The sequence below is a fragment of the Phyllobates terribilis genome, unplaced genomic scaffold (assembly GCF_046119375.1).
Source record: "Phyllobates terribilis strain yellow unplaced genomic scaffold, ASM4611937v1 Scaffold_4__5_contigs__length_816908805, whole genome shotgun sequence".
In the NCBI taxonomy this organism is placed as follows: Eukaryota; Metazoa; Chordata; class Amphibia; order Anura; family Dendrobatidae; genus Phyllobates; species Phyllobates terribilis.
Genome location: NW_027362764.1, coordinates 730,089,140 through 730,101,498, shown reverse-complemented (window position 1 = coordinate 730,101,498; position 12,359 = coordinate 730,089,140). Strand labels below are relative to the sequence as shown.

Here is a 12,359-nt window from a genome sequence, read left to right as displayed (position 1 = left end):
TTTTCTCAAACAGCACTTCCTGCCATGGTTCAAGAAGAAGAACCGTGTATTTCACAGCAAGATCATTTTTTTGCATGATAATGCACCATCTCATGCTGCACATAAAACATCTGCATCTCTGGCTGATATGGGCATAAAAGGGGACAAACTTATGGTGTGACCCCCATGCTCCCCTGACCTCTACCACATTCAGAACCTTTGGAGCATCATTAAAAGGAGTGTCTATGATGGCGGGAGGCAGTTCACATCTAAGCAACAGCTCTGGGAGGGTATTCTGTCCTCATGCAAAACAATTGAAGCAGAAACCATCCAAAACCTGACAAATTCAATGGACGAGAGAGTTCAGAAGCTCCTTTCGAACAAGGGGTCCTATGTGAAAATGTAACATCACCTAGAATAAAGTTTTGAGTTGAAAACTGTTTGATTTCAGTTTCTAACAACCTGCTAATGCTTATAATTTCAAAAATGACCATTTTTTTGGTCTTTATTAAAATGAAAAGGTTGATCGAAAAGTTTGGGGGATCTAAGAGTGTGGCAACCCAGTAGTCATGATTACTTCGAATTCTGACAATATGAGGGTCATGCTGCAGGTAGTGCAGCAAGAAGGCACTTATGTGTCTTGCGCATCTCGGAGCCCCAAAATTATTTTCCGGGCTAGATGCAGCTAAAAATTATTATTAATTTTAAATCTGGTGAAGCTTTAGTATAGATGGCCTAATAGGATCAGTGCTGCACACTGCTACAAAGCCCAAATTATTTCCCAGTCAAGATACAGATAAACATGATTAGTAATTTTAAATCTGGTGGAGCTTATTATAGATGGCCTAATAGAATCAGTGCTGCACACTGCTACAAAGCCCAAATTATTTTCCAGCCAAGATACAGATAAACATGATTAGTAATTTGAAAGCTTAAAATGGTTGGTAGGGTGATTTTAACCAATCATCAAGCTTTTACTCTCCCCAGGATGACACAGGGGTAGAAAAGTCATTTCGGATCCATGATTTGTTCATCTTTATGAACGTGAGCCTGTCTACATTATCAGTGGAGAGCCTCGTGCGCTTATCTGTCAGCACACCACCAGCAGCGCTGAACACACGTTCAGACAGAACGCTGGCTGCGGGGCATGACAAGATCTCCAAGGCGTAAGTGGCTAGCTCCGGCCATTTATCCAGATTGGAAGCCCAAAAAGAGCAAGGGTCCAGTGACACAGTCATGGCTTCAATGTTTACTTGGAGATACTCCTGTACCATCGTCTCTAGGCGTTGACTATGTGTCAGATTTCTTGTCTCCTGTGGCCTTGCAAAGGATGGGCTAAAAAAGTGGTGAAATGATTCCGCAAAATTGATGTTACCAGCAGATACTGTTGTTCTGTTACGGTTTGAGAGCTGAACACTTGACGGTCCCACGGTTGGCAAGTTGGAACTGTGAGATTCACTACGTGCACCGCTGGTATTTTGTGGAAAAGCACATGTAAGATTCTGCAACAGTCTCTGCTGATACTCCTGCATGCGTGCATCCCTTTCTATGGCAGGAATAATTTCTGCAAATTTACTTTTGTACCGGGGATCTAACAGTGTGGCAACCCAGTAGTCAGGATTATTTCTAATTCTCACAATTCGAGGGTCATGTTGCAGGTAGTGCAGCAAGAAGGCACTCATGTGTGTTGCGCATCCAGGAGCACCAAGTCCCTGTTGTGTTGGTGGCGAGGTAACAATCATGCTTCCTTCCTCTGTCCTCTCCCCCCAACCTCGCACAACAGAAATGTGATCAAGGTCTCCCTCATCTGATGAGTCTTCCATCAGTTCGTCCTCCAATTCCTCCTGGGCTCCTGCACCTTCCTCACTAGTTTGGCTGCTACCATGCGCCCTGGTAAAACCATCTCCCCCACCCTCACATGCCTGCCGCCTTGGTGCTGCTGACCGTCTGGACCTTGCAGATGTTAGCCCTTCCGCATACAACTCCTCCTCCTCTACTTCCTCCACCTCCTCTTGTGCCACCACCTGACTCCGAATTCTGTTTAACATGTGCTCCAGCATGTAAATCACCGGAATAGTCATGCTGATAATGGCATCGTCAGCACTAAACATCTTCGTCGCCATTTCAAAACTGTGCAGAAGGGTGCATAGGTCCCTGATCTGAGACCACTCCTCCAGCGTGATTTGCCCCACCTCTGGATCTCGTTGGCCCAGGCTATACGTCAGAACGTATTGCACCAGGGCTTGTCGGTGCTGCCACAGTCGCTGCAACATGTGCAGAGTTGAATTCCACCGGGTAACCACATCGCATTTTAGCCGGTGAAGTGGCAGGCCCAACGACTTCTGTAGAGATGTAAGTCGCTGAGCTGCGGGATGCGAACGGCGGAAGTGAGCACACAGCAACCGTGCCCTCTGCAGAAGACCATCTAGTCTGGGATAGTGGGCTAAAAATTGCTGGACAACCAGGTTCAACACGTGAGCCATACAAGGCACGTGTGTGACATTGCCCCGGTGAAGGGCCGCACCCAGGTTTGCAGCATTGTCGCACACCGCCTTCCCTGGTTTCAGGTCCAGTGGAGACAACCATTCATGAAATTGGTTCTCCAGAGCTGACCACAACTCCTCAGCTGTTTGACTCACATTTCCCAGACATTTCAATGTAAAAACCGCCTGATGACGTTGAGCCCTACTGCCAGCATAGTAAGGAGATGTGCAGGATCCCTTCTGCGCAGTTAGAAAGCTTGTGGCATGACCAGACAGGCTTTGGGTGCAGGTGGAAGACCGAGAGGAGGTTGAGGAGGCAGAAGCAGTGGAGGAACTTTGACATAAAGAGGATTGACGCACAACTCGTGGGGACGGCAAGACTTGGACAGCAGCCCCTTGTCCTGCTGTCACCATAGTTACCCAGTGCCCAGTCAGCGACATGTAACGCCCCTGTCCATGCCTACTCGTCCAAGTGTCTGTGGTGAAATGCACCCTGTCACACACAGAGTTTCTCAAAGAAGCGGTGATGTTGTGTGCGACATGCTGGTGGAGCGCAGGCACACCTTTCTTTGAGAAGTAGTGCCGACTGGGCATCTGGTACTGGGGCACTGCGACTGACATAAGATCTCGAAAATCCTCTGTGTCCACCAGGCGGAAAGGCAGCATTTCTGTAGCCAAGAGCTTGCAGATGGTGAAATTCAACCTCTTAGCTTTCTCATGGCTAGGAGGAAATGGTCTTTTACTTGTCCACATCTGAGGGACCGAGGGCTGGCTATTGTGCTTAGACGGGGTTGATAAGGGTGTCCCCGGCAAACTGCCGGTCTGTGAGGAAGATGCAGGCGGACATGTTAGGTTGCCTTGATCCAAAGGTGGTGCTATCGATGTCGGACAGCGCTCAACACCAGCTGGTGTTACCACCTCCAAAGAAAATGATGACCTGCCAATCACGCTGGCTGTTGCGGGTAAAGAGGTGGCAGGTCTGCGCCCCAAAACAGGTGTGACTGCTGTCCCCCCAGTCACAGAGGATGAAGAGGCCGCGGATGCACAAGATATGGCAGACGGTGGTTGGCCCGGCCGGCTAGGCCGCATTGTAGCACACTGAGCTTCCCACTGCAACTTATGCTTCATGTCCATGTGCCGGTTCATGCATGAAGTACTCAAACTATGTATTTTTTGGCCTCTACTTAGCTTTTGCTGACAAATGTTACAGATAACACGAGTTGGGTCATCTTTATCGATCTGAAAAAATGCCCAGGCTATGCAAGGCTTAGCACCCATGCGACCTGAAGAGCCACCACGACTTGTGGTGAGAGGCAGAGTTGTGTTTGAGGATGCAGTTGTTGACGTGCTTCCAGTACTACGTCTCTGTCCAGGAAGGCGCAACCTGACCTCGTCGTCACTAGCATCTTCCTCCAGCTCCTCTGCTGACCTCATCTCTTGGCTGACTGTGGGTTGACAGTAAGTGGGATCTCCAACCTCATCATCATCACCCTGTGTATTATCACACCCGTCGTCCTCAGAGCCAACCTGTTCCTGCCCTGACAAAAAACTAAAGTTGTCGCTCCAATCAGGTATTTGAGTCTTATCATCGTCTTCCTCATTGTCTCCACCAACAGGAGTTACAGTTTGGGAATGAGGGTCTACATTATGGTCAGAACCTTCTGCGTCTGGTCCTGGATCCGACTCATAAAGATTCTGGGCATCAGTGCAGATCATTTCCTCGTCTGGATTCACAGAAGCACTGGAGTCGACCTCTGATTCCCAGGCTATAGTATGAGTAAACATCTCTGCAGACTCAACCATCTGTTCTACCTCATACTCAGACGGGCAGCTGGAGATTTGGGAGCTGTGAGGAAGCAAGTGCGATTGGGGTGACAACTTTGAGGACTGGAGTATTTGTGATGTTGAAGTTGATGTGGAGGAGAGCCCACTTAAAGGAGCACTTGATATCCGTTGAAGCACCTGCTGTTTTTGTGCCTCATCTGGAATTTGTAGCGATTGGCGTGGCCGTAAGAAAGGGATCTTATCACATTGTCCGCTAAAAGAAGTAGACATTTTAGTTTGGCTGGAAGATGGTCTTTCTTCTGCAGATGTTACTGTTGCTTTAACACCAACCCCACCGACACAACCTTTTTTCCCCTTCCCAACACGCCTATTCCCCTTTCCACCAGCAGCAGGCCTTTTTCCACTCATTTTGGTGGTTAACTAATTCACAACTCTGGAGTTGTTTGCACAAAAAAACAATGGATGGGAACCGAGCAGAGCTGAGTGGCCAAACTGTGGTATTAGTCCAAAACTATTGCCTGGGTTAGATGCAGAAAAAAATTATATTCAATTTGCAACCTGATGGAGGTCAGTATAGATGGACTAATAGAACAAGTCCCACACACAGCTAGAAGCCCAAATATTTTTTCAGAGGTAGATGCAGAAAAATTTTTTATTCAGTTTGCAACCTGATGGAGGTCTGTATAGATGGATTAATAGAACAAGTCCCACACACAGCTACAAGCCCAATATTTTTTCAGAGGTAGATGCAGAAAAAAAATATATTCAGTTTGCAACCTGATGGAGGTCAGTATAGATGGACTAATAGAGAAAGTCCCACACACTTCTAGAAGGCCAAATATTTTTTCAGAGCTAGATGCAGACAAAAAATTATTTTGAATTTGCAACCTGATGGAGGTCAGTATAGGTGGACTAATAGAACAAGTCCCACACACTGCTAGAAGGCCAAATATTTTTTCAGAGCTAGATGCAGAAAAAAATTATATTCAGTTTGCAACCTGATGGAGGTCTGTATAGATGGATTAATAGAACAAGTCCCACACACAGCTAGAAGCCCAAATATTTTTTCAGAGGTAAATGCAGATAAAAATTAGTTTTAATTTGCAACCTGATGGAGGTCAGTATAGATGGACTAATAGAGAAAGTCCCACACACTGCTAGAAGGCCAAATATTTTTTCAGAGCTAGATGCAGATAAAAATTATTTTTAATTTGCAACCTGATGGAGGTCAGTATAGATGGACTAATAGAACAAGTCCCACACACAGCTAGAAGCCCAAATATTTTTTTCAGAGGTACTGTAGATGCAGATAAAAATTATTTTTAATTTGCAACCTGATGGAGGTCAGTATAGATGGACTAATAGAGAAAGTCCCACACACTGCTAGAAGGCCAAATATTTTTTCAGAGCTAGATGCAGATAAAAATTATATTCAATTTGCAACCTGATGGAGGTCAGTATAGATGGACTAATAGAGAAAGTCCCACACACTGCTAGAAGGCCAAATATTTTTTCAGAGCTAGATGCAGATAAAAATTATTTTTAATTTGCAACCTGATGGAGGTCAGTATAGATGGACTAATAGAGAAAGTCCCACACACTGCTAGAAGGCCAAATATTTTTTCAGAGCTAGATGCAGATAAAAATTATATTCAATTTGCAACCTGATGGAGGTCAGTATAGATGGACTAATAGAACAAGTCCCACACACAGCTAGAAGCCCAAATATTTTTTCAGAGGTACTGAAGATGCAGATAAAAATTATTTTAAATTTGCAACCTGATGGAGGTCAGTATAGATGGACTAATACAACAAGTCCCACACACAGCTAGAAGCCCAATATTTTTTCAGAGGTAGATGCAGAAAAAAATATATTCAGTTTGCAACCTGATGGAGGTCAGTATAGATGGAGTAATAGAACAAGTCCCACACACAGCTAGAAGCCCAAATATTTTTTCAGAGGTAGATGCAGATAAAAATTATTTTTAATTTGCAACCTGATGGAGGTCAATATAGATGGACTAATAGAGAAAGTCCCACACACTGCTAGAAGGTCAAATATTTTTTCAGAGCTAGATGCAGATAAAAATTATATTCAATTTGCAACCTGATGGAGGTCAGTATAGATGGACTAATAGAGAAAGTCCCACACACTGCTAGAAGTCCAAATATTTTTTCAGAGCTAGATGCAGATAAAAATTATATTCAATTTGCAACCTGATGGAGGTCAGTATAGATGGACTAATAGAACAAGTCCCACACACAGCTAGAAGCCCAAATATTTTTTCAGAGGTACTGTAGATGCAGATAAAAATTATTTTTAATTTGCAACCTGATGGAGGTCAGTATAGATGGACTAATAGAGAAAGTCCCACACACTGCTAGAAGGCCAAATATTTTTTCAGAGCTAGATGCAGAAAAAAATTATATTCAGTTTGCAACCTGATGGAGGTCAGTATAGATGGACTAATAGAGAAAGTCCCAAGCACTTCGCTCCGTTTGTGCGCTGCTGATAGGCTGACAGATTGCACCTCCCCACTGTAAATGCGGGAAAGAGAAAAAAAAAATGGAGATCTTCATTGTTCCTGCAGAGATCCATCCCCTGCCCCTCCCCCTACCCCGCTGTACACTCAAACTGCGTATTAACATTAATTTTCATCATTACTGAGAAAAAATCCAGTTATGATTTTGGTGCACGAACAGTTATCGAACATAACCTCGAACAGCCGAATTTTTCTCAAATTGTTCGTGTTCGCCGAACGGCTCGAACACCGCCCAAAACAGCTCGAATTTGAGATTGGCGAACAGTTCGAGTAGAACAACGCTCATCTCTACTCTTGATAATGGTATTTAAGAGGCTAAACTGATGCAAACAAAGCCGTAAGTTATGGCTATGTAGCGCAGCCAGCATGGCATGCATGGCATGTCCTCTTCTCATGAGCCTGCTCCTAAGGCCACGTTCACACGTTCAGAATTTGGTCAGTATTTTACCTCAATATTTGTATCCAAAAACCAGGAATGGAACAATCAGAGGAAAAGTATAATAGAAACACGTCATCACTTCTGTATTTATCATCCACTCATGATTTTGTCTTCCAAATACTGATGTAAAATACTGACCAAATACTTAACATGACCTTACAGTGATGGTGTACAGCCACAGGTTATGCACGCTGTCCTTTGCTAAGAAGTTAGAAAATCATCATAACAGCAGCAAATATGGTAAAAAAATAAAAATACCTACCTGATAAATCCAAGGCCGACACACTGGTCTTCATTTCCTTTGCTGCATCAGTAATGTGCTATACCTGCACATGATCTCTCCGACCAAACACATTCTCAGCAGTGATTCCGATGCGTACAGTACAACATAGTCGAGGCCAATGATCGACTGCAGCAGCATATATGTATGTGATGTCATTGCTGGAGGACAAGCAAAAACTGGTGGTGATCAAAAACGCGTTTGTCCTAAACCATAGTTCTAAAAAATTCCTTCAAGGTCTGAAAAAAAAAAAAATTTTGCCTCTCAAATGTGCAAAAATAAATCTGAATTCTGCATACACAATTTACTGCAGAGTCGATATCAGGCTCAGCTATGCTTTCATGGCTCAAGAGGACAGTTTTTGTGTATGTAAGCCCACGCTTCTTTTCATGCCTGTGTGGATTTTGTAACGTTCCACTCTCTCTTTAAAATATATGTAAGTGATATTATTGAAAGAGTTTTTTTTTTAAAAAAAAGTTATCCAACACCCGAATCAATGTCTGTGCCCTCTGACTTAAACTTTAAAGCGTTATCTAGAAAATACATATGTCCTTCCCTTGCAGGCGATGCTAGCGGTTGGTGCGGAGACCCTGGAGTACCAGCTCATGGTTCTAGGGAAGGCACAGAATTTAGAACCAAAAATACAATGAGATTCACCTGTGAGGCTGGGTACGTTCTTCATGGATCAGAAGAAAGAACGTGTCTGAGTAATGGATCATGGACAGGAAGACAACCAGAATGTAAAGGTGCGTTCAACTGGAATTCGGTAATTTTCATTCCTTAACCGGTCAAAAATGAGCATTTCTACAGAATCCATATATGTATGAGGTGTGTAGTGTCTTGTAATTTTTTTTCTTTTAAGTCCATCTGTTTCTCCATTTCACACTGTCAATATCTAATCAATTTTGAAAGGATGGATCTATTTTGAGAGGGTTTTTCTAGTTTTTAATTACATTAGGGTTATGTAACATATTAGGATCGTTAAAGCAAGTCTGTTACCAGATTTCGCAATGAAGATGGTATACGTTATTAAATATTTCTCTTAGACCTGATGAGGCTGGTGCGTTTATTTTTAAAAATTGCATTTCAGAATGCCTGTATAATCCTGTCATAAAACTGAGCATTTTACAGGTCTCGCTAACGAGTCAAAAAGTTCACGAGGCCAAGTGTACTCCAGTCTATGCCCTCCCAGCTTGATTGACAGCTGCAGCTTGTACTGAGCAGTGTGAGAACTCAGCAACAGCAAGAAGGAAGGATGCTGAGGGTCCATCAATCTGGCTCGGTGGGAGGAGATTTGAGACTAAACTTTTAAAAAAGATTATGAGGTCAGTTTTACATGAAATTATAAAGTAAGTACAATCATCAGGTCGTAGAGATATATTTAATAATATATGCAAAAACCTAGGATAAAACAAAATGAGCAAGTAACCTGCAATAAGTAAATAAATAACTAGTAATAATACATGCAAATAACATAGGGTACTTTGTTGATATTATTTTGATCAAAAAAGCATAAAGCCATCCCACCGCGACAAAGTGTGCCCAATCAGAATGGACCCTAACTCTTGTAGTTCACCTCACTATGTGTCGGCAGTCGTCAAAATAGATGAGGGCAGAGCAGGACAAAGTCACGCCAGACCAGCTAATTAAAAGGGGGTAGGAGTGGAAGGAGTTTGCAGGATTTCAATTTGGCAGCCATGGAATATACGATCATATGCTAATAAAGTGTTTTTTTTTTAATTTATAATTTGTCATCCTTTAAGCTATCTTGTAAATTAATTATTTCATTATGGTTTATTTAGTTTTTACATATAGAAACATGTAGCATAAACATCTCCTGACAGAGTATCCCAAATTCATGTTTTGTTATTTTTTGTCAAAGATGGTTATCTCATACCACTCACCTTATTATTATTACATGCTCAAATGCTGGGACATACCACTATTTTCCTCTCTGTAGATGCAATAGAAGGAATTGCCAGCCCAAGCAAGACCACTGGTGTCTCATCTACTAATCAATTATTGTATTGCAAAGCAGCAACTATGACTGTCCATTGAGTGTGAATTAATATTAAGAAACCTGGAAAACAAATCTAAGGAATTATCATACTTCAGGTTGTTAAATGGTTAAATTTGTACCCAAAGATATTGAGTTTCTGGTTCTGGCTTATATTCTAAGTCATGTGATAAGGTTCGTTAAAGGGTCACTATTGACTTTTAGGATTGCTACTTCTTATAGGTGGCACTAGAGTTCTAGTTCTCTTCCTCTCTGAAGAGACAATTTGCATATTTCCCAGAGGAGCATTGCGGCTTTACAAGTCTCCTCACCTGACATGCTTAACATGTCACTCTCTGCAAGGAGAAATGTTACCCCTTAGATACCGGTCTGACGCCTCTCACCCAGGCAAACCAGAACTCACACTTTGCACTGACAAGGGACAGTACCCAAAAACGCAGTGTCTGCAAATTGAGTTTCTGGTTTTGGATTATATCCTAAGTCATGTGATAAGGCTTGATAAAGGGATCACTATTGACTTTTAGGATTGCTACTTCCTGTAGGTGGCAATAGAGTTCTAGGCCTCTTCCTCTATGAAGAGACAATTTGCATATTTCCCAGAGGAGCATTGCGGCTTTACAAGTCTCCTCACCTGACATGCTTACCATGTCACTCTCTGCAAGGAGAAATGTTACCCCTTAGATACCGGTCAGACGCCTCTCACCCAGGCAAACCAGAACTCACACTTTGCACTGACGAGGGGCAGTACCCTGAAACACAGTGTCTGCAAATTGAGTTTCTGGTTCTCGATTATATCATAAGTCATGTGATAAGGCTTGATAAAGGGATCACTATTGACTTTTAGGATTGCTACTTCCTGTAGGTGGCACTAGAGTTCTAGTCCTCGTCCTCTACGAAGAGACAATTTGAATATTTCCCAGAGGAGCATTGCAGCTTTAAAAGTCTCCTCACCTGAAATGCTTAACTTATCACTCTCCGCAAGGAGAAACGTTACCCCTTAGTAACCAAAGATAAAAAGATAAAGGTTTTGTAGATTTAACACAATTTCTTGAACAATGTCTTAAAGAAATATATTGCCTTACAATGAATGTATGCTCTTTAGTTTTTTTCTGTATGCCATTTAGGTTTAGTTATTCACTTCATCTTTGCTGGTTGAATCTTCGAATCTTCTCAACAAGATTTTCATCTCTTTTTAAATAAGGTGGCTTATTTCTTAAACCTACCTTTTACATCCCGCCAGCCGAAAGGCTCCACCGCTCCTTTTAAGAACATATTGAAAAGAACTGAAAAATCTGTTATAAATCCTTAGAGAACATGTCCAGCCTGGCTAAACCGTTCACTTCTATTTCATCTCAACTGTAACCAACATAAAGGCCGACATGTCCTTGTAGTTTATGTTATATTTCTCCGAGCCAAAAACTTCTAGTAATGGTCGAGTCATCATTATTAATTGACGAGATAATTGACTACTGCTCAAATCCGGAAACTAAAACTGGGAGACATATTGAATAGGAATTTAAAGATGAAAATAATTGTAAAATATGAACTTTCCATAAAAGAAACTTGTAATATGAACGGAAGCAGAAAAAATGTTTTTTGTGCTAATTTAAGACGCTTTAATCTTCACTTTTAACTATTTATGCTAACTTTATTTGCTATTGCTAATTTATTTCTCAGTATAGCAACAAATTTATGGTTTTTCCATTACTCCAACTTGCTTGCACTCATCTGTAGAGTGTAAACCCTTATGGTCAGTAGGGTTTTCTCTCTCTCTCTCTTTGTCCTCATATTTTCTCTCCTGTAAAGTGTAAGCTCTTGTGGTCAGTGTGGTCCTCTCTTTCTCTCTTGTAGAGTGTAAGCTCTTATTGTCAGTGGAGTTCTCTCTCTCCTGTAGAGTGTAAGCTCTTATGGTCAGCAGGGTCCTCTCTCTCTATGTTGCTCTATCTCTCTCTCTCTTTACCGTAGAGTGTAAGCTCTTATGGTCAATTGGGTCCTCTCTCTCTATTTCTTTGTCCTTCTCTTTCTCTCCTGTAGAGTGTAAGCTCTTATGGTCAGCAGGGTCCTCTCTCTCTATGTTGCTCTATCTCTCTCTCTCTCTAATGTAGAGTGTAAGCTCAAATGGTCAATTGGGTCCTCTCTCTTTGTCATTTTTGTCCTTCTCTTGCTCTCTTGTAGAGTGTATGCTCTCATAGTCAGCAGGGTCCTCTCTCTCTATCTTTCCCTTTCTCTCTGATATTTTTTCTCATGTAATCTGTAAGCTCTCTTGATCAGCAGAGTCCTCTCTCTCTGTCTCTCTACCTCTTTCTCTCCTGTAGAGTGTAAGCTCTTATGGTCAGCAGGGTTCTCTCGCTCCAATCCCCTACCTGTTTTTTCAGATAAATTACAAGCTTTCTAGTATTGAAATTCAAGCAAATTTATTCCCCGAAAATCAAATACTTAGCGAAAATTCTGCAAAGTTGGTGAATTCAAATTTCAAAAGATCCACTGATCTCTAGTAAAGACTATAAAATTTGCTCTAATTAAAAGGCCCAAATGTCTCAAACCATATGATGGTTTAAAAAAATCAAAAACAAAAATACAGAAAACTCAAAAGAGCAATGGGAAAAAATCTAAACAAAAGATGACCACTTTTGACCAAGTGGCATGTTCTCTTTAAGTAAAAAGAAAAACTGCTCCAAATGGTGGACAACTCCTTCAAACAGCATTGCTGCACCATTTTTGCTTCATGTTTCACAAAGCTATAAAGCATAATTCAAAGAAAATTATTACCTCCACTGTTTGAAAAAAGAGCTATCAGTGACTATTTATATAGTGTCATTAATCATGTTAGGTG

At 41.8% G+C, this 12,359-nt stretch overlaps 1 protein-coding gene across 7 annotated transcripts in view; it reads left to right on the top strand.

Moving 5' to 3' along the window:
* CSMD3 (CUB and Sushi multiple domains 3) overlaps nucleotides 1-12,359 on the top strand; it is a 2,085,767-nt gene that overhangs the window by 1,940,923 nt on the left and 132,485 nt on the right. For all 7 annotated transcript variants that reach the window (XM_073679791.1, XM_073679790.1, XM_073679789.1 and 4 more), the window contains one exon: nucleotides 8,073-8,255. In XM_073679791.1, coding sequence (XP_073535892.1) covers nucleotides 8,073-8,255 — 183 coding nt within the window. The remainder of the gene's footprint in view (nucleotides 1-8,072; nucleotides 8,256-12,359) is intronic.